Source organism: Athene noctua, chromosome 5, assembly GCF_965140245.1.
Source record: "Athene noctua chromosome 5, bAthNoc1.hap1.1, whole genome shotgun sequence".
NCBI classification, from domain to species: domain Eukaryota; kingdom Metazoa; phylum Chordata; class Aves; order Strigiformes; family Strigidae; genus Athene; species Athene noctua.
This window is the reverse complement of record NC_134041.1, coordinates 48,581,835-48,606,558: the sequence shown is the minus strand read 5'-3', so window position 1 is coordinate 48,606,558 and position 24,724 is coordinate 48,581,835. Positions and strand designations below refer to the sequence as shown.

Here is a 24,724-nt window from a genome sequence, read left to right as displayed (position 1 = left end):
AACACAGTCACATTGTGTAACCCACCTGGTTATATTTTCAAATGGGGTGCCAAATCCAGTCAACTTTACTGTTAGGTGGGCTTTGCACCCATGAAAATTAATGGTAACACTCTCTATGACATTAATGAGAACAAAATTAAGCCATGTAAGTACTTCTGAATTTTCTATATGGCAAAATATCACTGTATTCCATTTTCTCCTCTGCACTTCTGTGAGTTGATAGTATGCTTGAATGATTAAGATATAAAGTTAGTAAATGGTTTAATTCAAATATTATTACAAACTAGAAAAGTCAGATAAAACCAGAGATTTTTTATTGCACAAAATAAATTATATAGAAACAATGCAACAAAACAACTCGTATTGTAGGCTGCACAACAGATGTTACAACATGAATATATTTATTGCTTTGAGAAAGGAGCAATTCAGTGCTAGTAAGCAGATTAGTTATACTTCTTGCTCATCTAGATTTTTCATAAAATTAATCCAACTGGGCTAGAGGCATCTTGCAGCATACAGGTCAGACCAAATTGTCATTTGTGATCAGCTGGTACAAAGGTGCTGTGAACATTCTTGATATTAGCATGAAGCATGCAATTTAACATCACTGGTACTGAGCCATACAGTTACATAATTAGAAATATAATTACATATCAGATAATTTATACACAAGATTCTAAAAGATCCATTTACAGTGTTTGCATGAGCTGTTGTTCTAAAATAAATCTCGCTTACAAATGTAGATGCAGATTTGAACATGAACACTTCACTCTACACCAAGTGGCAGGACCAGAGGGTTTTGCCAAAAAACCCCTAGTGCCAACAGTTCCCTTACCCAAAGGCTTACTGGTGCTAACTCAGTTAGAGGTGTCTCATTTCTTCCAGGGCCACACTCGACTTCTATGGATTTTAGCACAGATTAAAAAAAACATTCCTTTGGTAGAACTGGGTGAAATTTACAGTGCTTTTTTAAATACTTCAAAACACAATGTATTTGGTTCTTTAAAATATAAAAGACTGCAATACTGGTATTGCACTCATAGCTCAAGTGGAGTTAAGTTTTTAAAATGCTACTTTGTGGACCCTGAGATGTTAGCCCCCAATGAATTAATACAGAAATTAGCTCTTGACAAAAACTATAAAAACGGACAATATTCAAATAATAAAAACACATCAAAACCTCATCACTTGCAGATCTTTGTGAAGCATGTGTATTAATGAGACAGTGCCATTACAAGTGTTCATAGTCTGAGTGAAATTCTCCCCCAGTTTGACAATTATGCAAGTATTTACTCAGCCGAGTTTATCACACAGAATTGTACTGCTAGTGTATGCACTTATTGTTGCAAAACTTATTTACTTACGGGAAAGTTAATATAGTAAATTTAAAGAATATTAGCCAGCCATGAAAGGAAATTCAGTGAAGAAGTGTGAACTCTGGGTCATTTCAAGTTGCAGCTACAAGGGTAATTAAAGAAAGTAGCTCTACTGAGGTCAAGCTGAAGAGCTTAACTCAGCATCAAGCCCATGGAGTAGACCCCTGTACAATCCCACAGAAATAACTAAATAGATTTTGAAATGTACACTAATAACTACAAAAAAATTTGTGGTCACCACTCTCTACTGTACTTTAATAGAATTCTTTTTTTCTGAAACTCTGTTCATCCACTAGGCTGTATCAAAATACAGTTAAGAGTGAGGTTTAAAATAGCCACATATTATAAGAAATGAGTTACCTGAATTTAAAAAAATACTATTTGTATAAATGCTTAGAAACTTTAGTGATGCAATCAGGCTCCTTGCATGTACCCAGCAGTAGTTTCCTTCGGAGGAAAGTAAATACTAAACTTGACTGATCTGGCATACTTTTTCATCTGGGAAACTGGTTTTTAAATACTGTACGTAAAATTTTGTCACAAAATTTTGTAAAAACATTTATAGGTATAAAAAGATACAACTGAACCAAATATACCATAAAACTTCCATTAAAACGCAAACATCACATAAAATATTAGTATTTTTAATAATTATTATGAAGTAGAAATGTTATAAGGCAGGATGAGGCTAATATCAAAGATGGAAAACAGCACCACCAGTCTATGTTTTTCAGTCTGCTTTCTGATTAGACAGAAAATGTATTTTCATAGTCAGATACAATTGATTAAGAAATGCATTTAGCCCAGCTGTACTAACTATACAGCTTCACACAGAATAAACATTCCATAAATCAACAGAAAATGCATTTGAGCAAAAAAAAAAAACCAAAACCCAAAGTGATTCTCCAAGCAGCATTTTGTTTTCTTTTTTTCCAAAACATTAACATAGATAGATATTGGACTGATTAAATATCTACAAGTGCTTTTCCTTTACAAAAATACATATATTCTTAATAGTAGGATAGACTGTCATTAACAATGACCTGTGTTTTTTTCACTTCAATTTGAATGATTTATAAGCTAAATTTTACAACCACAAAAAGGTTTATTTGTAATATGATGTTATCACTTTTGACAAAAAGCTTAAAACATTTTTATATTTTAAAACAAATTAGCAACATAACATCACAATATGTTCTATGAGCTCCTAAGTACTGTGAGGGATGTTATATTAAAAACTGGTAACTACTGATCAAATGCAAGGAAGCATTAGAACATTATCACTGCTCACCATAGGCTCCTTTCTTATCGTAACTTGGATCACAGCTTATATAAGGACACTTAAGCCCCCACCCCCAAAAAAATCCATTGAGAGTAACTCTATATCATCTATTCAGTAGCCTGGAACACCCAACAATTCAGGCTTAGCATTAATTTTAAAAAACACAAAATATTTTCCTTTCAACAGTTAAGTCTGCAATAAGGGAAAAAATGATGCATTGCTTCATGTTTATTCTAAGAAGCTTGTACTTGAGAAAAAAAATAAGATCAGTAAGTTTTTAGAATGAAATATTTTAGACAGCTAAATAATTAAATTGTCCTATTACTTTCCAGCTTAGTTAATCACTACCCTGGAAAAGGAAATCAAGGTATTTGGATTTCTTTATCCTTTCTATTTTATACTGCACAAGTAAAATAATCAACTTCTTGCTAATCAATGGTCTCATGTCAAGGACAGCAATGCCATTTGCTAAAAAAATATCTATAAAAATCTGTAAAACATACCTAATATCTTCTCATTATCCTCCAAGTCTGTCCTTTCCACCCTCCAAAATATCACTGAACTACAACTAGAAAACCCAAAAGTAGCTTGGTGAATATTTTGTGCTTTGGAAGGTTTACAGGATTGACAGCACACTGAAGTTTTTTGTTAGTTCACAGGTCAGGTATAGCGGACACATCAGTAATGCAAGCCTTTGTGCTTTTCTTCAGGAACATGAGCTATGACTCAAAAAGCTACTCTAGGTCTGTTAACTCAATCTTTTTGCTACTCCTGTTCTTTTCCTTTTCTATTTGGAAACTGATAGGTGTGTCTAACCCTTTAGCCCGATGACATAGACAGCTACCACCAGTTAAGTTTTGCTTGACTGATTCCAGGTGTAACTCTTGACCACTGCACTCCAGAAGTGTCAATGCCTTATTCCAAGTCAGTTTCTGGGTGGCTTTACCTTTGGTATTAAATAGGTCCCTTAAAACTATTAGGCAATCAGATTATCCATAAAAATAGTTTGTTTTAAAATAACTTTTTTATGAACAAACTAAATATCTAACAACAGAGAGTAATTTAAAATCAATTAGTATGTGATACTTTTCAGTAAAAATGGAGCATGTTTCATTTTACTGCATCAAAATTAATGACACAACAGCAACAATGTCTACTATACTCAATATAATACAAACCAGAATTTTAGGAGTAGAATAGCATCATAAAATGTGCCTCAAACTTTAATAATAAACATCTTTATTACAACTTCATTTTTAGTACAAACCTCAGTATGTTAACTAGCAGCACAAACGTTTTACTGTTGCAGCAATTTTGTATATTGTATAGCAATCTACTCTCAACGTGTACTTTGTTTTCCACTCACTGTCACGAGGAAAAAGGAAAATGCACACCTCATTCTGTTCACCTCATCCTGTCAACTACCATGTTATTAACCTTGTTAGAAGCATTTGCTGAAAATACACATAAAAGTTACTTCAAATAAATGTATGCCTAATGATTCAGATTAACATTCAAATTCAAACTAATGCCTCTCTTTGGTTAAAATTAATGTAATGACAAAAACTTCCACTTCTAGACATCTCTCTTTCCAGAATGTCTCCTCCATCTTGAGCCTATAGAACTAGGTCTCTTTCTGCAAGTAAAAAAAGGTAGCCTGCACGTTCCACCCATCTATAGAGCTCCTCTGTTTCACTGCCACATCCCAGAACTGCTATGGATCTAAATTGCTTACTAGAGAATGAAACAACATCCTTACTCAACTGTAGTAGCAAGCTACCTGAATTCAGAAGATTTACAGCACATACCTTGGATGGAAGAATCTATCAGGAATTAATTAATCAATTCCCTATTCTGGAATCTGATCTTTTAATCTGATCTACAGTGTATACAGCAGTTTAAAAAAAAAAAAATTCAACAGGCAGATCTGCTTATGAAGAAAAATATATTACCATTATAAGATCATTTTTTGGAGGACACTACTACAGAAGGATGTTTCAGCTGAGGTCTGAAGGCCAGAATACCCATATGTGATAAAACTAGTGGTAAATGAGCAGTTGGAAGCCTTTCACATTTCATTTAGGGTGAATCAATTCCCCTGTGTCTTGGAATTCATCCTGGAACATGCTCGAGTAGACTGCAATCCTTCCTCAAACAAGTATTTTTAGCTGAATACCCTGTCAAAGCATTACCTTGTTCAAACTGGCTATAAAGGATTCAAAATGGGGAACTATGATAACTTTGCTGAAATCCACGAGAGCTGCCTAATGAATGAAACCTACAAGCTGATTCCTCATGTGCAGTTTCTCCTTTGTAACTCTTCAATGTTTCTACTTGTTGGGCATGAAATGGAGTGGGGTATGGGAATGGGCAAAAGATGTGTAAGAACCTAGAATTAATTACAGGACAGAGGGTGCCTGAATAGACATTTTCATGAGATAAATAATAAAATAAGGTAACATGAATTAAAATGAGAGGGAAATATCCTGCATTGTGTATGTATTTTCGATGCAAGCAAACAGATGTCTTCAATCTGTCTAGGTTAAGTGAAGAAACCGGACCAAGCTCTTGATTTAAGCACCTCTGTTTATATATTTGCTGTGGATATGATGTCTTAACTGCCTTTGGTCTTTTCCAGGATAAAAATGAGTTTGATCAGTCCATGTAATTGACCTGTAGTTTATATAGCCCCTATATAAACAGGGCTCAATCTGTTTCTTCTGAGACTTAAGACTGGCTTTGAACAACTGTCTGTTCTCTAGTATTTCTATCAGACATAGTATCTGGCTGAGCTCGATGCTATTCCTTTTGTTGCAAGTACTCCCAAGAATATTTTTTTCCGCAGAGTGAATGCCTCTTGGTGTCTTCAGTGATATGAAAATGTGAAAAAAACACAAATGGAACAATGCAACTCAGTGATTGTTTCAACTAAACCCTGGTCTATTTTGTTATTTTAGAAAACAGCAGAGAAGGAAAAATTCTTTACTTCTCTTACAAAGTCACGTCTAACAATTACACATGGGAGAGATGAGATGGAACTCTGGACCATTACTTTGTCTGCAGTGGAGAACAAGAGCCTAGCTTATATCTAAAAGGAATGCAATCAATCTCTTTTCTCCTGCAGATCTACTGGCACTGTTTTCGATAACTGCAGAAAAGTCAAGTCAAATTGTTGGAACCTATGGAGAAAAACAGACCAAAATCCAGAATTCAAGGGTTCCTCATGCAGAAAATGAAATAATTTCCATATAAAAGTAATTATTTTCATATAGTTACCACTGAGATAGGGTTTTTTGATTTTAAATTATCTAACAGATTTTATTTTTCTGCTTGTTTCCCATGAAAGAAAGCTTCTCAATACAGCATGTTTATGAAATATTTTTGTTGAAAATATTGACCACAGATAAAATACACAAGCAAATATTACCCTGCCAAATGCCAATAATGGGCTTAAAAGGTATTCTGTATTAATAAACAGGTACTTTGTTTCACATAACATTTTCAGTGAAGTCAAAATAATACTTTTTATATTTTTTTTTTTTTTTTCATAATAACTGCAAGCTAGCTGAGCATGCACAATATACTTAGTGTTGCATGCTCCTAGGACCCAAACCACCAGCTTTTGTGTAAACAGTACCTACTATAGCGATGAGTCATTTAGATTGTTGTAGTAATCTTATTTGGTGTTTCATCCAAGTAAAAGTACGTTTATAGGACTAGGCCTTAGCTACAAGCAGTGTAGTAATGCACTGGAAGATATATTCTTGATTAATCATCTAATTCCATATTGTTTGAGCTATTACAGGGTCTTGTTTGTAAATTCTAGCTTAGTTTCTTACTAGACAAATGCAGCACATAGCTATGCTCAACAAAAAGTTGCTTATGACTTTCAATAATGAGTTACCCCAGAGTTAAAAGCTGATAAAAGTTTTTCATTTTTAGGGAAAAAAAGAAAAAAGCACCAATGTGCTAAATAAGAGACAGCATGGTTAGGTACTAGTACAGAATTTTTAAGGTCTTATTCCTCTGCAGCTAGGTACTGCCAGTATGGGAAAGCCATAGAAACACAGTGGCAGCAACACTTATTTTATATTCCTATTCTTTACAAACATGCAGTGGTGACACTTTGTCATGGAAATGCTCAGAAAGTGTGACTGTATACAGTCATCTGCTCTAGGATGGCATATGGTGCAGTTTTAATGGAATGCTTAGGTACTCATTTCACTTTACCCCATCTTTGGCACACAGGAATCTGTACAGACATTCTCATATTCCTATGTTGTTCAGATATTCTTAATTGGCACAAATGAATTAAATGTGCATATCTGTAGACACATGGCACATACGTACTATACAACAGAGAAATTTCATGTAAAGAAGGCAATGCCTGTGTTATACAAGCTGCCCAGTTAAGATATGTATTTCACTGGCACTTCACTGCTACAAAAACTATTAAACGATAACGGCACTCAGGCACTGTGCCATCAAATCAGAAATGCATAAAGTGTAGGTGGCTAGATCGTATGCATCTAATGTCATGACACTCAGTTGGGAACATTAAATCATATCTGTCAGTATTTTCCATGCTTAAAATGAAGATTTGCCTTCTGTATTCTATCTTTAAGTTGCATCAAGAAAATACTGTGAGTAAACCAATGTCCAATTCTGATCAAGAGAATTCATAGTTCTCTGAACTGTGAATACAGAACGTCATTAACAGTCAAATCTTCTATTAGTTGCCATTCAGAAACCAATACAAATTAGTCCTCTTTCAGGGGTCCTGTTAGGTGGATGCAAACTTCTGTATAACTTAAAACGGATTAAAAATAATGTGTTCTTCTCTTTTTAAAACAAGTCTGTTCAAATTTGTCAAAACAGTAAGTACAATTGTTGAGAAAAAAACTGTCCCCTGAATCAAGCAGAAATTAAGCTTAAGCGTACTACCATTAGTTTTGTGATGAATTGAAAGGTGTTTTGTCAAGTGAATCTATAGTGAAAATTCTGGTAGAAAACCATGTGAAATATATAAAAACTGTAAGGTGTCATTTGTATGTGCATGTAAATATTTACAAATAATATCCTATTTCTACCGTACAAAACAACTGTATATACTAAAGAGAAGACTGATTTGCAATTAGAATGCATGCTCTGCTCTTCCAAGCTGCTCCATGAGGAGGACCTCCATATACACAAAGAATCTGTTTTTCCCTAGAGACTCTGCAGAGGAGAAGGGCCCTCCCTACATGGAGTATCTTCTTGTTTCTGTCAAGTAGCACATAGACTGGGTGGGCAAAAAGATGACCGCTTCCTGCAGCCAGCATGTGCACCCTTCCCATCTACAGTGTGGGCAAAGCAGTGCTTGTATCAGCACACTAGGCCTGCAGAAAGAAGCAGCAGCTTCCTTAACATTTTGCTTCCCCAGGTTTACTGTCACCTATCTGCACAATATGTGCAACCTTGACCTGCAATGGCAGGTTTCCTAAACAGACTGCTACTGACAGCATCTTTATTTCTGCATGTCATATGGGCTTTGGAGTGCAATGGTAGAATTCAACCTGACTCTATATGGATTCCTCAAGTCATCAACGTTAGAACTCCTACTAACATTAAAGGGGCCAGATTTAATCCACAACATGCTTATTTCTCCTACAGAAACATACTAATCTACATGAACATAAATTTACAAAGGAATTACACCCTTGCATCTATATATTTGATCCCAAGATAGAATTTTCACTTTGTCTTATCTAAGAATTATAACTTCACTCTATAGTAGCTTCTGAAAAATTGATTTAATTCTGTTTTGCTGTATGCAAAAGGCATAAGAAAGGAAATAGTTACCTATGATACTAGCAGGTGTGTATTAAGTAGAAATTACATAAAGGTACTGAACTGTAAGTATCTCCACAGAATTTGAAGTGAAAAACTCAACTGACTTTTAAGCAGAGCAAAGACAACAGAAGACTACAGAAAACATATGCATTACTATGCTCCCTGCAACATTACCAGAACCCCCCCCAAACATTCTACACTAGAACCATTACGCTTGCAATACCTAAGGCAACAATCACTTTTTATCCAGCACTACCAGGTCTTAAAAAAAAAAATGACCTGAACAATTATTTTGGTCAGATTGCTTATCTTCAGTATTGCATTATCTCTAATTTTATGGAAATAGTTTTATGATGTGACTTTAACTAATGAAAATTTCTATAATGAATTCTAAACTCCAGAGAGTCACAAGAGATATATAATGTAATTAAAGCTATGTGTTATTTTTGTCTTAGCGTATTATATACCTGCAACCAATCTCAGAAGGAAATGTTTACTATGAAAGGCAGTAATTATGTGAAATTTTGCCTTGGTTGTAATGTTATAGTGAAATTTATTTGTTCCATATACATTTACATTATTTTTAACTTAATTGTTATGGAGGCTTTATTAGAAGAAATGTAATCTGACCAGAAGCCATTTTCCAAAAATAGATAGTATCCCAAATTCCAATCTTTAGGGAAACCATAGAAAAGTGCAATCACAAAGGCTGCAATGCTTTTAAGCAATATTAGCAGAATCTATTTAGAAGTTTTAAAATTACTGTTTTGAGTTACCATGTTCTATATCTCTTGTTAAGGGTAATTAATCTTCATTCACTGCAAAAGGACTGTTGCACACTCATGAGTGAGCTATACCTGGACCCATGAGAAGCTTATCAAGAAAAAGGTAGTGGTCCAATCACCACTTTTCTAAATATATTTTCTATACAAAATATTTTCAAGGTATAATTCTTAGTTATTTGTACAGTACTCTATGATTTAAACAACAATATTCAGTAAAATAGTAAGTGTGTGAAACTGCAACACCACATGGAATGAGCACTCTGCCATTTTGCTAGTGTAATCAATATTAGGACCAGAAAAATTTTCTAACACGCAAGCAAAAATATTCCATAGGTTCTGAATCTTGACTGTACACTTCATGATTTTGGCTATGATTTGCAGCACACTTGTAAGATACACAAATATCTTATGCACATTTCAGTAGCAGAATGGCACTTGGCTTGCTCTAATAGAAACAACGGAGATGCAACTGACAGTTTTAAGAAAGACAATGTCCTTATTTGCATGCTGAAAATCTGGTTGTGTCCCCCTAATCCAGGCACATCCATTCATTGTGCAATCTGTCGATGGGTAAACAAATAGTGCAGGATTCATCTCAGTGGGATCTGGCCCTTTGGTCTAACCGAAGTCAATTCTAGGTCGATACTGAAGTACCATAGGGTAAGACTAAAAACAAAAGCAAGAGAAAAACAACAACAAGAACAGACAAGAAAACATGAAAAAATAATTCTTAAAAAATACACAGAAAATGCAGTTAGAGATTGCCTTAAAAATAGTCAGAGCTTATTACTAAGACACATTTATATGACAATCAGTTTTATTTATATAATTCTATACATTTCAACAGCTAAATCCATGCCTGTACTTCAAATCTGTATTTAATGTCTAAGTCAATTTGTTGTAGTTATTTGTCATTAATATAAAATCCCTGTATCTGTTGTATGTTTCATGATTTACGTTTTACAACATACATACTTGGAGTGCTCAAACAACACCACTTATTTCTGTGTTGCTGTGTTCGAGAAAAAGTAATCTTGAAATTGTATATTTTCTAAACCAAAGTCTGTTTACAGATTAAATACTTCATTTGGTTTTTATATAAATGGAGGTTCCATAGCTATACCAGTAGTCAGCACTAGATTAATGGGAGCCAGGCTACTCAGGTATTAAAAAGGAAAAAAAGAAAAAAAAGTCAGGTCAAATTGCTGTTAGCTGATTTTCTGAGATGAGGGCTAACTTCTCCCTCAAATCCAAACTCCTCAACTACAGATCTAGTGATACATTTTTATTGGTTCCTACTGGCGAAAAAAACCCCGACAAATCAACTGGATCCCTGAATTGGACAAAACCTGTGGAATGGGAGGGAAGAGTGTGTGAGCTTCCAGAAAGTACTGTGGAATACCTGGGCACTTGTTGCTGGAAGTGCTGTTTTACTAAATGTCTTATTTTTTCAGTTTGTCAGCATTTCATTTAAGTCTGATGTTCTCCTGTTAACTTCATTAGGATACCGGACAGTTTCTACAACATAAAACCCAGGAAAATCTTACTGTCTCAGCAGTTGTATGGGTTTAACTACCTCCCTGCCATGAGGCACAGGAACATAGCTAATTAAGTCTTTTTTATTGCAAATTTGGAAATATAAAGAATTATTACAGAAGCTATCATTAAAACCAGAAATATTTTACTGCATCCTTCAGATGCAACAGAGATGAACTTCAGTGACCAAAAAAGAAAGGTAACACTGCAGAGACCTATACAGGTTAATAAACTTTGCATGCCATGGTAGTGAAATGATCACCAGAATTAATGTGATCACACTTGCTGGGGATTAACAAACTGGGGTGCAGAGAAATCACAACATAAACCCAGAGGTATTCAACAGTAGCAGGAGCATTTAGGAGAGAAGACAGGGAGCACCACCTGTAGTCTGCATGTGCAATTAACAAACATGTATTTGTAGAATCTTAAATTACTTGGTCTCTGATTTTCTTCATAGGATATGACTACCATATTATTTAAATGTTATTTCACATGTATTTCACTCTGTCTTTAAAAGTACTCAATTCTAATTGGAAGTGCACACAGGCAGAGACAGAGCAGTCACCTCACTGAAATCGCCATGTAAACCAGCAAGGCTCAGTGTTTTTGCAAACAAAATTACAAAGCAACTGTACAAATAAAATGCATTATGCTGGAACAACTCTAATTATCAAAGTAGGTGTAACTGCAGTAGGTCGCTCCCATCCACAGGTGAAGTCATTAAATTTTAATTTTTTGCTTAAGCAAAAATATTACTTCATACTTCCAAAGTAACTTTTAGAAATTAGTTCAAATCAAACTTCTTTATGAGGAAAGTGAAATATTGTTTCACATAGGTATGAACCAGATTGATCACCAAAATTTAGAAATCAGCTTCAGTTTGCAGGTTCTGGAAGTTTTGGTTTGTTACATTCTAGAGACAAGGCATTATTCCATTTCTGATTTTAAAAGATGTGAAAGGAATACAGTATTAGAAAAATGTAACATTTCTTTATTCCCTTAAAAAGAAGATACGAATTGCCATCAAGAGAAGAAATGAACATAGTCTCTTTTGATTCACACACTTCAGTTTTGGATTCCTTGTCTGTGACTGCCCAATGCTACTGGTTAGAAGGATGAGATAGGCAGAGGTAGATAATCCTCCCAGACTGAAGCAGGTATCAGCCTACAGAGTGATATCTCTCTAACAAAAAGATAAATGGCCTAATGTAAAGTAAAAGAAACCCCTAAGCCTTTTGAATGGATTCGATTTATTCATTCAATAAAGCTTTCTCTGAAGGAACAAAAATGCTCAGGCCTTTGCTCATAGAGCTTTAGCACTTCGCAGTGAGGAATTATAAAAACTCCACAACTTGGCTTACAGTTGAAGTGCTGACAGGACCTTAATTACTGTAGTATGTACAGTTGTGAGTGCCTCTTACCTGATAAAAAGTGCCATCCTGTGAGCAGACTTGCGAAGATGAGCAGTTCTGACACCGAAACTGCGAAGGAGATGATTTTCTGATCAGATAAGAGGCATCCGCAGCTGGACATATACATTTACCATTTTTTTATTTTTTTTTTTTAAATATAAAGCTTTAATTTACTTATTTAAAACAGGAAAGACTTCTCTAATGAATAAATGGATATCTTCCCTTTACTACTCTACCTCTTGTAAGGTCCACAGGTGTGCCAGTAAAAGCTCATGGTGAATAGAACCAAAGACGTAGATAATGGATTTATTTGGTCTTCATCAAAAAAAAAGAGATTGTTAATTAATTACCATCAAAACTTCTGTTTTGTAACAAGACTCAACACAGCTAAGGAAAACAGAATCATAGAAGCCTAGATGTTACTGAATTTATTACCAACACAACACAATTTTTACAGGTTTTAGTTTGTCATCTCTGACTTCAGGGGAGTAATTTAAAACTATTACATAAAGGAAAAGATTAATACATACCTGACTATACTATGTGTATATAAAAACAACTTACAAATTTAATCAAGAGTTGTCAACTCTTATATTCACTTACTGTTAAAAACTATAGTTCTGAGATTTTTGAAAAAATTTAATTAGTACAAATAATGTCCTTTTTGTCAAGATATTAGTTACTGTTGCTTCCAAACCAATGCAACTGCCAAAAGTCCATTTGTAGGCAGGGGCTGCGGGATTAAATGTCATGAAAGAATTCCATTATCATTAAAGCTGTTGCCTCAATACTTCCTAATAGTACACCCAATGTTAACAAAAATATAAAATGGCAAGCCAAACACCCGCTGGTTTCAAGACTGCATTGAAGAAAATACTACTTAAAGCTCCCTAATTTGTGCAGTATTGGGATTTCAGCAATCATCCAATTTCAGTACAATACTTTCAAATTTAATTAATACTTGCCTATATACATTAACTCCTCTAATTCCTATCAAAATCTATCCTTCCCCCTCCCCATTCAGATTGAGGTAAAACTTTAAGAAATTTGTGAATTGTTAACTCCACAGTGTGCTTAATCCTGTCTTCTCTGTTCATGCCCCAATGCTTTTTTATTCTGAGTACTAGGAAGCTAAAAAAAAAAAAAAGTACGGAATTTTCTACAGATTAGTCCATTAACATATGTTAAGTGCTTAACCTTAGCTGCACATCAATATAGCCTCCACTGTAATGGCAGACAACAAATCTGCATATACTACAAAGCAACAGAGTGAAGAACAATCAACAGCCACACACAAATGAATGTATAAAAGAAAGAGAAAAAATGGGATATGACTTCTAACAAAAAAAATTACATATACAAAGCAATACAAGGGCTACTGAATCAAACTGAATATCAGACCTGAAAGAAATGTCTTTTAATAAGTTAAATATTGCAATCCTAAAATATACACATGCGGCAAGGAAAACCCATTTAGCTGTGTTATCTGGATGTTAGTGTTATACAGCATATCTAAAAAAATGGCTGTTGTATTAACAGAAACAGTGATAAACCAATTAGATTTTGTCAGTATTTTTTCAGTGTCACTTTCAGTTTACTGACTGAATAAAACAGATTCTTAATAAAGAACTGCTGGATGCAGATTTCCCAACTATTCTAACTCAAAAGGTCACTAAAAACGTATTTGCTTAAAAAGAACAAGTGCTTGGATTTTCAGATATTTGACTTAAAACTCAGAGAAGAACTTGCATGTAAACTTTGGATACCTGCTATTTTTAAGTTTCAGAATCTACACAACATACGTGCTGCAGGGTTTCACTCATAGGGTTTAACATAAGAAATCCAGAAAACATGCAAAATGCATTTTTAAATAAGAGGTTTTTTTCAAAGGGTCACAGAATATATTTTGGATCAAGCTGTGAAAGCTTGTATACTCTATAATAAATATACCAAAACATCATTTATTAATAATGTAACAGCATTTACGTTTTCGCCTCTTAGTCTCCATCTTGTCATATAGATGAATTCCATAGTATGATCCTTCCCCATGATTTCTCCATTGCATAGTACATCCAGCTTAAAATACAACAGAACAAACAGTAAGACAAAAAGATGCAAAATGTTAATATCTAAATGAACTCCTATGTGAAACTCTGAGAATTAATCCCCCAACTCCTATCATTATACAATAATTCCATCAGACGTATATCAAATCCGGACAAATACAACATGCTGACAATATGATGTATTGTACAATAGTATTCCACTTTTATTTTTTCCCTTTTGTGTTTTCAGTTAAGAAGCAGACAGAAGAAAGTCTGCTAAACTAGGTAGGAAATCACTAGTAGACAAATACTCCCTACATTTACCAATACTACACAGTATCTGTTTGATGAGAAAGTCTTGTGCTGTATTTTGAAGGCCTTCTTACTATGTCAACGTTCTTTCAAACCCAAAGATACAAACCAGAAGTACTGTAATATTAATTTTTTAAAAATGAGTAATATTTTTTGAAAAATACTTTAAAAATAGCTATAGATTACAAGGAAAATGCACTTCTGAGTATTCGAACATGATTCTTCATTAACTGAAGGCAAAATAGAAGTAATGATCTTACCACGAAAAATGACTGGTTTAAACTGTATTATAGCATCTTACTTCTACCCTCCACTGAAAATGTTTGACAATCCTTTCATTACTATAGCCACAATGCTTTTGTGGTTTTTAGAGGAAAAAAAGGTCAAAATTTTGAAATAAGCAGATACTATCTAACAGAAGCCATTAATATGCCAGAGACATTTAATTAACATCATTAACAAATCCAAATGACATCAAAATGGCTCGTCAGCATGTCATGATACTGTGACAAACTCCTGCGTGTAGCTCTGCAGTAACCTGTGCACCTACCCTAACTCAGCCCTACTTCTGACCAAAGTCGGGATGCTGCCATTTGTGTTAAAGGCAGCCTGCGGTTCATGGAGTCCTGTAAGAGAACTGGCTGAAGAAACAGTCTGTGCTGAGGTCAAAATTTCCATATTCCTGGGAAGAGGGGAAACAGAGGCAGGAGTCCCACACTTCCCAGCTCCACACTGCATCACAACTTCTACCATGTTAGGAAATCCCCCCATGGAACAGCCTTGGCTGAGATCAAATCACTCATGCAGCAAAGACCCTCTCTCCATCAAACTCCACCTAATTCCAGAGAAGGTGCAAAAAAAGTATCTGCATTTTGAAAGATTCAGATGGTATTACTCCTCATTTCTTCATAATTACTATATAGTTTCTTGTATCTAAAGAAAATGAAATTGCAGAGTAATTTGGTGTATGCCTAGTCAAGCTCTCCTTTTCTCCAGTAGGTACAAGCCTCAAACTGTATTAAATGACTTTTTTATTAGCCACACGGAAAGAGAAAGCATTTATTTTTTACATAAAAATATCAAAACCTAATGTGTCTGTTCCTTCAGAGGTGAGCAACAAACTGAAGTTACTGGAATTGTATGAGTTCCTTGATTAGCAACTTTAGCCACTGCAATAAAATGTTTACTTCTCATTTAAGGGCAGAAAATATAACTTGGAATATTGAAGACTACTTAGTGATTGGGCTAAAAAAATATTCCTCAAGTTCAAATATGATTAAATTTCATTAAAAATTATTACTTTGCAGGGAAATAAAAATACAAGCATCATTCTTTCAAATGTACCTCATAAGAACTTGGAAGTTTTAATTTTAAGCTGAGAAACTTTTTGATAGTTCCCACGGTCACTCGAGTAGAACAGCGGATAAATTTCTTCATTAAACCCTAAAGCAAAAGCAACAAAACAGAAAAACCACATTAGAAATTTTGGAGCATGTAAGCAATCTTTAGTGAAAGAAAAGCTGCAATTGGTATTTTTTCAACCAATAATCAATTGAACTCTTGTAGTTCATAATGGCACCATAGGTTCATTTTTGTTCACTTTTTTGTAAAATTTACAAGAGGACAAACAAGTTCATTTGACCCATCTCTGGTTCTAAAGAAATTTTCAAAAGATATTGAAGGGAAGAAATAAAAAAACACCAAAAGCCCCAGAAGAACTTAAATAATCTAAGTGTCTGACACTGGGGGTCAAACAGATGTTCCATTTCTCAGAATGTCTTCAGTCCTTGAGAGAAAAAGGAAGTAAAAACATCCTCAGATAATCTAGGTAAAATACAGGGAAGCTACAAACCTGAGATGTGATCTATTATCACAGATTCTGTGATCCAGAATTGAAGTTTTGATTCAACTGCAAAGCTGGAAACCTGAGACTGCTACATGGTGATGCAGATAGATATTTCTTACACTATATAGCATAAACAGTGGTAACACATACAAATGTTTTCTTGCTGAATCAAAACTTCTTACTGTGTAAGAACTTCTAAAATTATACATGTAACACAGCACACAGAAAATATAAGTAGTGTTTTACTAGACAAATGTTAATTTTAAAAAAAAAAATTCTTGTCTCTGTAATTTAATAAAACATGATTAAAATCTAATAGGATTTCTAAACACTTTCTTCTAGACTTGATACCATTAGATAATCTTCCCTTCTGGAATAGAAACCAAATATCCCTAATTCTCAAAACAGCAGTTAGCAGGTATTAGTCTACACATTTTATGATGTAAGTGACCTGCCCAAGGCCACAGACAACACGTGTCAGAATCAGGTTTACAGCTCAGAAGATCTGGATCCCACTCATTCAGTGAACAACGTATCTGAAAAGCAGCTTCATGCTGATGTGGTAAGACATCAGTCCTGAAAGTGTGAGGCAGCTCACCTACAGCTAGCTTTTTAAGTACCTCTGTGGTACGCTGTAATCTGTTCTGTAATGCAGTTATATACCATCAAAGCTGAAGACTACAAAACAATAATCCATTAAAAAAAAAAAATCCACTGTCACAGATGGATTTCTGTATGGAGTTGTATTTTTTACAAAATTTGAAGATGCATTGAAATGCCTCAAACAAAAGAACTAAATAAGCATGGAAGCGGAGATGGGTCGCTACATTAAAATTTATCATTAATGTTTATAAAATTATTTGGATCCTGTAAGATGCTATTCTGTCAACAGTAACAGCAGTACAGATTATCTTTTCTACTCACTTTGACTACATTATCTCCTGACTGCCCGTTGTTACGTAAACAGTCAAGGCAGATAGCAATTTGTGGGTCACTCCTGTGATAATCTTTATCTTCTTCATTTTCATCACACTCCTCATCTACTTTGGGTTTGTCAGCTTTTGGGCTTTCATCTGTAAAATATGAAGATCATATTATTTAAGTATAAAATAATTAAAAGTCACAGTAGCAACAAACACATACTTAAAGTAATACTTCATTTTCAAGAACATATTTTTTCTTCAAATTAACTTTATACAATGTGAATTCAGTGCATTCTTAAATTAATCAATTTACAAATCTCTGAAAGCAAAGTTTTACTATTGAATTTAATGTAATATGCAAAGAACAGTTTTCTATGTGACAGAAAATAATTAGGCTGATGGACCACTAATGGTTATGGGTGTCTACTTCTGTTTGTGTCCAGTGATTAAAACGCTGCAACTGTGCATGCATCAAGATCACTCAGCCACCTAAACTTACTCTACGGTGTGGCAGTTCACTGCCAAAAAATACTGCTTTTAAATAAACAGTGGAATAACTAATGCCAACACTTGTATAACAAAGTAACATGGGTAATCAATTCATATTCACTGTCTGCTGCAAGAACCCAGTGAAGACAAGTTCCTGAAATGTTATCATGAAGTAAACTAAGGGAAGATAAAGCTTAACTTTCATCCTGTTTTGATATGGTCTAAGAATGGAATTGTAAAAACTCCAGGCATCTCTCTCCACAAGGGTTTTATAACTAAACAGCCATATACTTACTTATTCCCCTTTAAAAACAAAATATATCAGAAAAGAGCAACGGTCTCCATAACTTTTTGGCAGAGCACATAAATCCTATATAATCATATACCGCATGTTATGTCTCTTCACTGATGCTGTTGCATGTTACACTGACTCCTAGTTTAAAAATCTAACTCTTCCGAAAAGGTACCATCTCCTAGTTTTCAAAGGTTCGGCATAGTTGAACACTCGTATGCTAAGACTAGCAAGTACATCTAGATAAGGCTGCAATGTATGTAAATAATAACCATAAAATGAACCATAAAATTGAGTATTTTTACAGATTTGGAATACAGTATACAACAACCCTATTATATACATTTGGGTTTTTCTGTATCTCTCATTTATTTTATAAACAAAGGCTGCTCTCGGTTGGAATAAAACATTATCACAAGTAACTTGAATAAGCTACTTTTGCATTTCCTGAAAAAGTTTCCATACAAATTCTGTTGTTTTCCTACATTTACCACAAACTTTTAAAGTCATTTAGAAGAGTTAAGATGAGAAGACAGAACGAAAACCTTAACAAATATCAAGCTATGCCTGAGCTTCTAGATACTGTAATTAATTTTGTTCAGTTTACATGTTCAGGATGAGTTTTAATCTACATTTGTTACTTTTCTTTCTTAGAATACTGAAGTATTTTATAATTATAAAAGATTTGTCCACAAGTCCCTACTAGCTACTGACACATCCAGTTGAATGTGTACCATTCATACACTTTGTTCCTATCATCTTGCTATGAACAGAATTTACAGTATCAAACTACAGATTATTTTTTTTCTTTTTGTGAAAGTCCAGGAAGCAAAGTCTTTTAAGCAAGCATGTACCTGCTTGATGTCTACCTGCTTCTTTGGCAATGCAAACACATCCGCAACTTTCAATGGTTATCATTGCTGAGTAATGGATGAAGATTTAGTTATGCAGTTTGAAAAGTCTTGAAAGGCAAATCAACTACAGAACTAGGAAATTCAGCAAATTTCCAATCATTCCAGAAACAGGTACATGCACAAAAATGTTCTCTTCTTTCAAGGTATTCTGATAGAAATTCAAATGTAAATGGCACCAGACTATTTACCAAAAAATCCTTGTAGATGCTAGAATTAATGGTGTTTGTACAGACAGCCTCCAGAAATCAATGTGATGGTCCATTAGAGGCATGTTATTTATATGACAGAAGTGAAAAAAAGAAAAAATTGAAATTTTAATCTCATCAAAACGGACTCAGTGTTCTCCAAGTCAAAAGCATCAAGCCAAGAACAGAAGACAGAAAACAAACCAAAATGCCATTTACCTCCACCCCCTCTCTCCTTAAATTGGCATCTTTTTTTTTTTTCTTGCAAACCTTGGAAATTGTCTACTTCCTGCGCTTTTCTCAGATATTCAATACAAAACTGATTGCCAGAGAGTGAAACAGTGTAAAGCTGTTTGTCCTCTTCCTTCTCCATTTCAGACTGGAGAGGGCCAATAAAGACACCATATCACAGTATGTCTCCTATCATCATCCATCAACTCTCTCTAGTAACCACTCTCCTAGTGGAGTCAGCAATACCTGAGATATGCTTTGCTGTTTGGGCTTTTTTTCTTCTGATATGTAAAACTTGTAAATCCTGAGGTATTTTTACAGATCTTAGATGCTAAGGTTGAGAACTGTGTTGTGACCTGTGGGACGGGACATAACTGATGTACTCTTTTAAACTAGACTGACTATGTGATTTCAGGGCATGGTATTGACAACGAAAACACTCCCTTCATACTGAAATTATTCTCACCACATAATTCACTCTTAGGCAAGATTCTAATTGCTTGTTTATGGCTGAAAATAGTTTAAATGTTCATAACTCTTCTCAATGAGTTGTCACAACTTTCAAATGCTTTGTAGAGCCAAATTTCCATAGCCCAAGGATAGTCACCAACAGAGCTGGATACATCTGTAGCTACTTAAAAGTATATTTTGAGAGTTAGAGCTCCCCTCTGATTCACAAAACAATCTAATCACTCATTACGCTTAGTAACTGATCTCCATTAGGTTTACCATTACATTATGGGAAGAAGGTAAGAACCAGAAGAAGAAATTGGTTAAAAGTAAGTGACATTCTACAAACTTGCAAATTATATGTTATTTTTTACTATGTATATAGCAGAAAATAATTTTCTTAAGTCAATACATGTCTATATTTCATTAAAATATTCTCTAAATATTTTTAAAACTGCATAGGTATACACTGCACAGTATGTTGCAGTAAACTAATATAATTTCATCTAAACTGTCCTGCAGTTTTTCATTTAATTATGTAACAAAGAACCTTGTCCCTTATAATGGATGTCAAATGCAAATCAACAAAACTAGTGAGAAAGAAAATTAAATGTTATGAAGTTGAAAATAAGATATTCTAAACAATTGAGTGCAGAAGAGTAGTGCAAGACATTTACTTGACAGTGATCCTTTACTAAAAATAGCTATGTCTTTAGCTTAGCAGAGCCTTTCAAAAATTCTTAAAAATGCCCAAATCAAACAGGCTATGGTATCTAAACCTTGATGTCAAATTAAAGGGGCATAAAACCAGTTCAATGTAGTCCTCACTTAGCATCTCAATACTGAGCTCTCAAAGTTCATAGGTCAACTACAAAAAAAAAAAAAAAAAAAAGAGAAAAAAGAAAAAGCCTTTTTGAATCTATAAAAATCAATTGTTTAGCATGTGTAGAAAACTGTTTTACTACTTGTCATAACGAATTCTTGACAACCTCCTACTTAACAGCTGGTCAAATTCTGTAACAGAAAATAATCTGTAAAAAACTCAAGTAGTTCTGCATCTTGCTGTATTAAGAAAATTAAGAATTCAAGTGGAAAATTGCATGAGTATTGGAAGTGAGAGCTTAGGGAAATGGAAATAAAAATGATGGTAAGACAGCTAGTGTTTATAAAACAACTGGTTAATAGATAAGCAGCAGTACATGAAGTCCCAGACTACATTTATATAGATTTGTTCTGAGTTTCTGTAGTATCTTTTAATTCAGTAAAAACAATGTAAATGGATAAGTGTTTGGAGAAACAGGGCTTAATGAGCAATGTTAGTTAACATAAGATGTGGAAAAAAAAAACCATCACCTTGTCCATTTTCTTGAGGTTTGTTTTTCTTCCAAAATTCAATCTCTCGCTGTAGTTCCTCTAGTTAACATCAAAGAACAGTAATGTGAATTTTAAATCAATAGTACATGTATATTATTAGAAATAGCCGTATTTCCCCCATCAATCCAAAGAGGTACCCAAAACCAAATGAGAAACTTACGTTCTCGAAGTCCAGGCACCAGCTTAAATATAATTTCCTCTAAGGTGTTATCCAGCCTTTCAAAGGGAAAAAATACATTTAACATTAAGTAGAAACTAGCATTTTAAGTATTTTTAGCCTTTAAATGACAAGAACTTTTGAATAATAAAATGAATTGAATATGTCTGGTAAATAATATACCCTGCAAAAACCAATTGATTTTAGCTTTACAGACAACATGCATTAAAACATCTCAACCACCTCTTGAGTGGATTTCTTTTAGAAATAACCAAGGAATTTATTTTTGAATGTATAAAGACAAAAATAACGCAAAAGAGAAAAAAAGTTATTCTCTAAAATTTTCACTGTTTTAATTTCTGTTACATTCAAACAATTGTGTTACTAAAAGGAATAAACTGTCAAAGTAGTATCCAATTTTAAGGTCCAGTAGTAAGCATGAAAATTATAAACTCCATTACCATATTAAGTATTCAAGTGCTTTGGTAATAAGGTTGTTATGAAAAACTGAACAGACTATTCCCTGCTCATTACAACACAGACAAACAAGTCTTGGCAGGATACAGAAGACCACAGAGCATCCGTGCTGCTCTGGATAGACAGTTCTCAGTACCCAACACAGTTCATTGAAACTATTGAAATCTGCCATGAGTTTGTCTACCAGATGACCGTACATGGTACAGGCATGACCTCTGATACTCCGATATTAGTGCCAGGAATAGCTATTACCGTCCCTTCCAGAGGATACAATGCATTTACCTTTGTTGCTGAAGCTAAAATATTTTTCCTCCCTTTTCTCTGAATTTTACCTACTCTCCTTTCCATTTAATTTAGCATCCACTGTCTAGTTCCATTTCCTCTCCCTGTCACACTTATCCTGCAGTTTCCTCTGTCTCTCATTCTGTTTCCTTTTCCTTTCTCTCCTTTGCTCTCTAAATCTTCTGTTGTGAAGAGTAACTGTCACTGTCCACAGCCTAATAAAAAACCATGCAAAACAAAGTACTAAGTAATACAGCCAGAGAAATTAAGTACCTTGAGATGCAGTACAATAATTGCATTTGGAATATTTTCAATTGCCTTATTTTTTCATCTCGATATATATCTCTATACTTACATATATATACACATATATGTGTATATGTTATTAAAAATACACTATAAGCCTGTTATAAAACATATGACTGTTCTCTTTTGTTCACTAGCAGCAGCAAAGTAGGGAGGTGACAATGATTTTATTGAGGAATGTCTAAAAGCCATTTTAATAGATAATAATTACCTTCTTATAATAAATACATGAGCATTCCAGGTTCTTTTCTTTACAGAATTTGTATTTGTAATTGAAAGTTTACAATTAGACCTATTACCCAATCATCTTGTTCCGAGACTAGTTCCCTGTGTTATCTGTCAGTTCATGGAAATGGTTGTACCATAAGAATACTCATGTTTAAGCTACAAGCATGATCCAATTATCTATTTTTTTAATTGCTTCTTCTTATAAGGAAAAAAAAAAAATCTTCAGCAAGTGAAACAGACCTCCCCTAAAACAATGAAGCATAGAGAGTACTTTCTCACATATAAGAAGGAAATCAAAATCATGGGATGTCTGAGCACTTAGCTTCTCATAGATGACAATCTAGGTCTACCTTTCCAAATGGTATATTATCTCTTCTAGCCTCTCCTACCAATGTCTAATGTAATCAGGTGGTACTGCTTTCTATGAAGTTCCCACAGCAGAGCACCGCGAACTTGAGAACCTGTCTTGGAAATGGAATTCACTTCACACTGTAAGAAAGCTCCAATCGTCATAACTTAAGAGAAAAGAAATAAAGACTTCAAAAGAGAATATTACTACCTTAATTCAAAAGCCCATTAACCATTTCTCAGGATGGTATAATACATGCTGGGTTTTCTACATTTATTTTTCAAAATTCCCATTTAGCACTTTCATTTTCAACAGCCCAAAACAAAAGTCACTGGTAATGCTAACATAGCAAGAAAACCAGTATACTTAGCAAATTTACAATGCTAGCAGCAAGAACTGGCTTCATACTCTTGTAAATGAATTTATTTTCTTAAAAAATCTAAACAAAAAGAGCTATTTCATCCTTATGAAATGTAAATACTAATCAGTACTTTAAAACATGCAGAAAAAGTAACACTTATCTGATCTTTAAGAACAGAGAAACTAAACCTAAACTATAGGGGAAAAAAAAGGAATTATAAAAATATTATTTCAGATGCATCTCATAGTGCTCCTATTATCCATGCCGATGAGCCCTCTAACAAAGATTTGTATTTCTGTGATTCGCATCAAACCCGTTCCAAAATGAAACTACTTGACATAACTCCAAAGTTGGTCTCAGTCATTTAATATGATACTTCCTGTTAATGCTGACACAAGAACATTAATATTTTAGACATGCCTCTTTCTACCCCACATCTTCCAACCTCCAAACCAGAATGTACACAGAAAGAAGAACCAAGCTTCGTATAGCCTCTTTTTTCGCCTCTTCTATAATACTGAGTTACAAGATCAAAGCTACTCTCTGATAATTGCTAATTATCTGAAGTGAAGCAAATGAAGACTATCACTTAGGAAAACTTGAATCCAAAGCAGCATGCTACTAAGGAAAAAAGGAGCCTGCCTTCATGGTATAACCAATGCAGTCTCTACCCAATACTGATAATGCAGAATTTTGCTAAATCAGGAAAGGGAATTCTAAAATTTAACACTCTTCCTATATTTTTATTCTAGAGCTCAATTTTGAATTTCAGACTTAGGCTTATAGTTTCAACAGACCCTAAATGCTGCCAACTAAAAGATACCTCTAAAAAACTCACATAGTTATTAAGTTGTTCAGAACTGAGTTTATAAAGTAGTTTATAAAGTTTATCTCAAAGATCTCAGTTAAAATTACTATCTAGAGTGTTCAAGGCCGTTTGTCAGAAAATGACTGCATTCTTGAGCAATGATGGGACTGGTCTCTGCAGTCCGAGTATAAGACGTGTATTCAGTTATGCAGGCAACATCCAAAAAAGATAATTCCACTACACTGCTAGTGTGCTCTTCTGATTATTAGTTTAACAAATGTTTAAACTATTTCATAAAATGCGACCAGCAAACTATGTGCTCTTCTGATTATTAGTTTAGCAAATGTTTAAAACTCTTTCATAAAACTCAACCAGCAAACTACTAGCTATATGCAGCTTATTGGCAAATAAACCCTATGACTCTAAAAGGAGTTTCAGGGAATAATTGCAGAGAAAATAGCTCTTTCCA

The 24,724-nt window shown here is 34.2% G+C and overlaps 1 protein-coding gene across 3 annotated transcripts in view; it reads right to left on the bottom strand.

The window, feature by feature from the left end:
* Positions 1-292: 292 nt before the first annotated feature.
* PCGF5 (polycomb group ring finger 5) overlaps positions 293-24,724 on the bottom strand; it is a 71,148-nt gene continuing 46,716 nt past the window's right edge. For 2 of the 3 annotated variants that reach the window (XM_074907427.1, XM_074907428.1), the window contains 7 exons: positions 21,448-21,503; positions 21,267-21,326; positions 17,354-17,502; positions 15,928-16,026; positions 14,213-14,302; positions 12,236-12,295; positions 293-9,941 (listed from right to left, as the gene is read on the bottom strand). In XM_074907427.1, coding sequence (XP_074763528.1) covers positions 9,894-9,941; positions 12,236-12,295; positions 14,213-14,302; positions 15,928-16,026; positions 17,354-17,502; positions 21,267-21,326; positions 21,448-21,503 — 562 coding nt within the window. In that variant the 3' untranslated portion in view covers positions 293-9,893. The remainder of the gene's footprint in view (positions 9,942-12,235; positions 12,296-14,212; positions 14,303-15,927; positions 16,027-17,353; positions 17,503-21,266; positions 21,327-21,447; positions 21,504-24,724) is intronic. The other variant, XM_074907429.1, reaches the window with a different exon arrangement.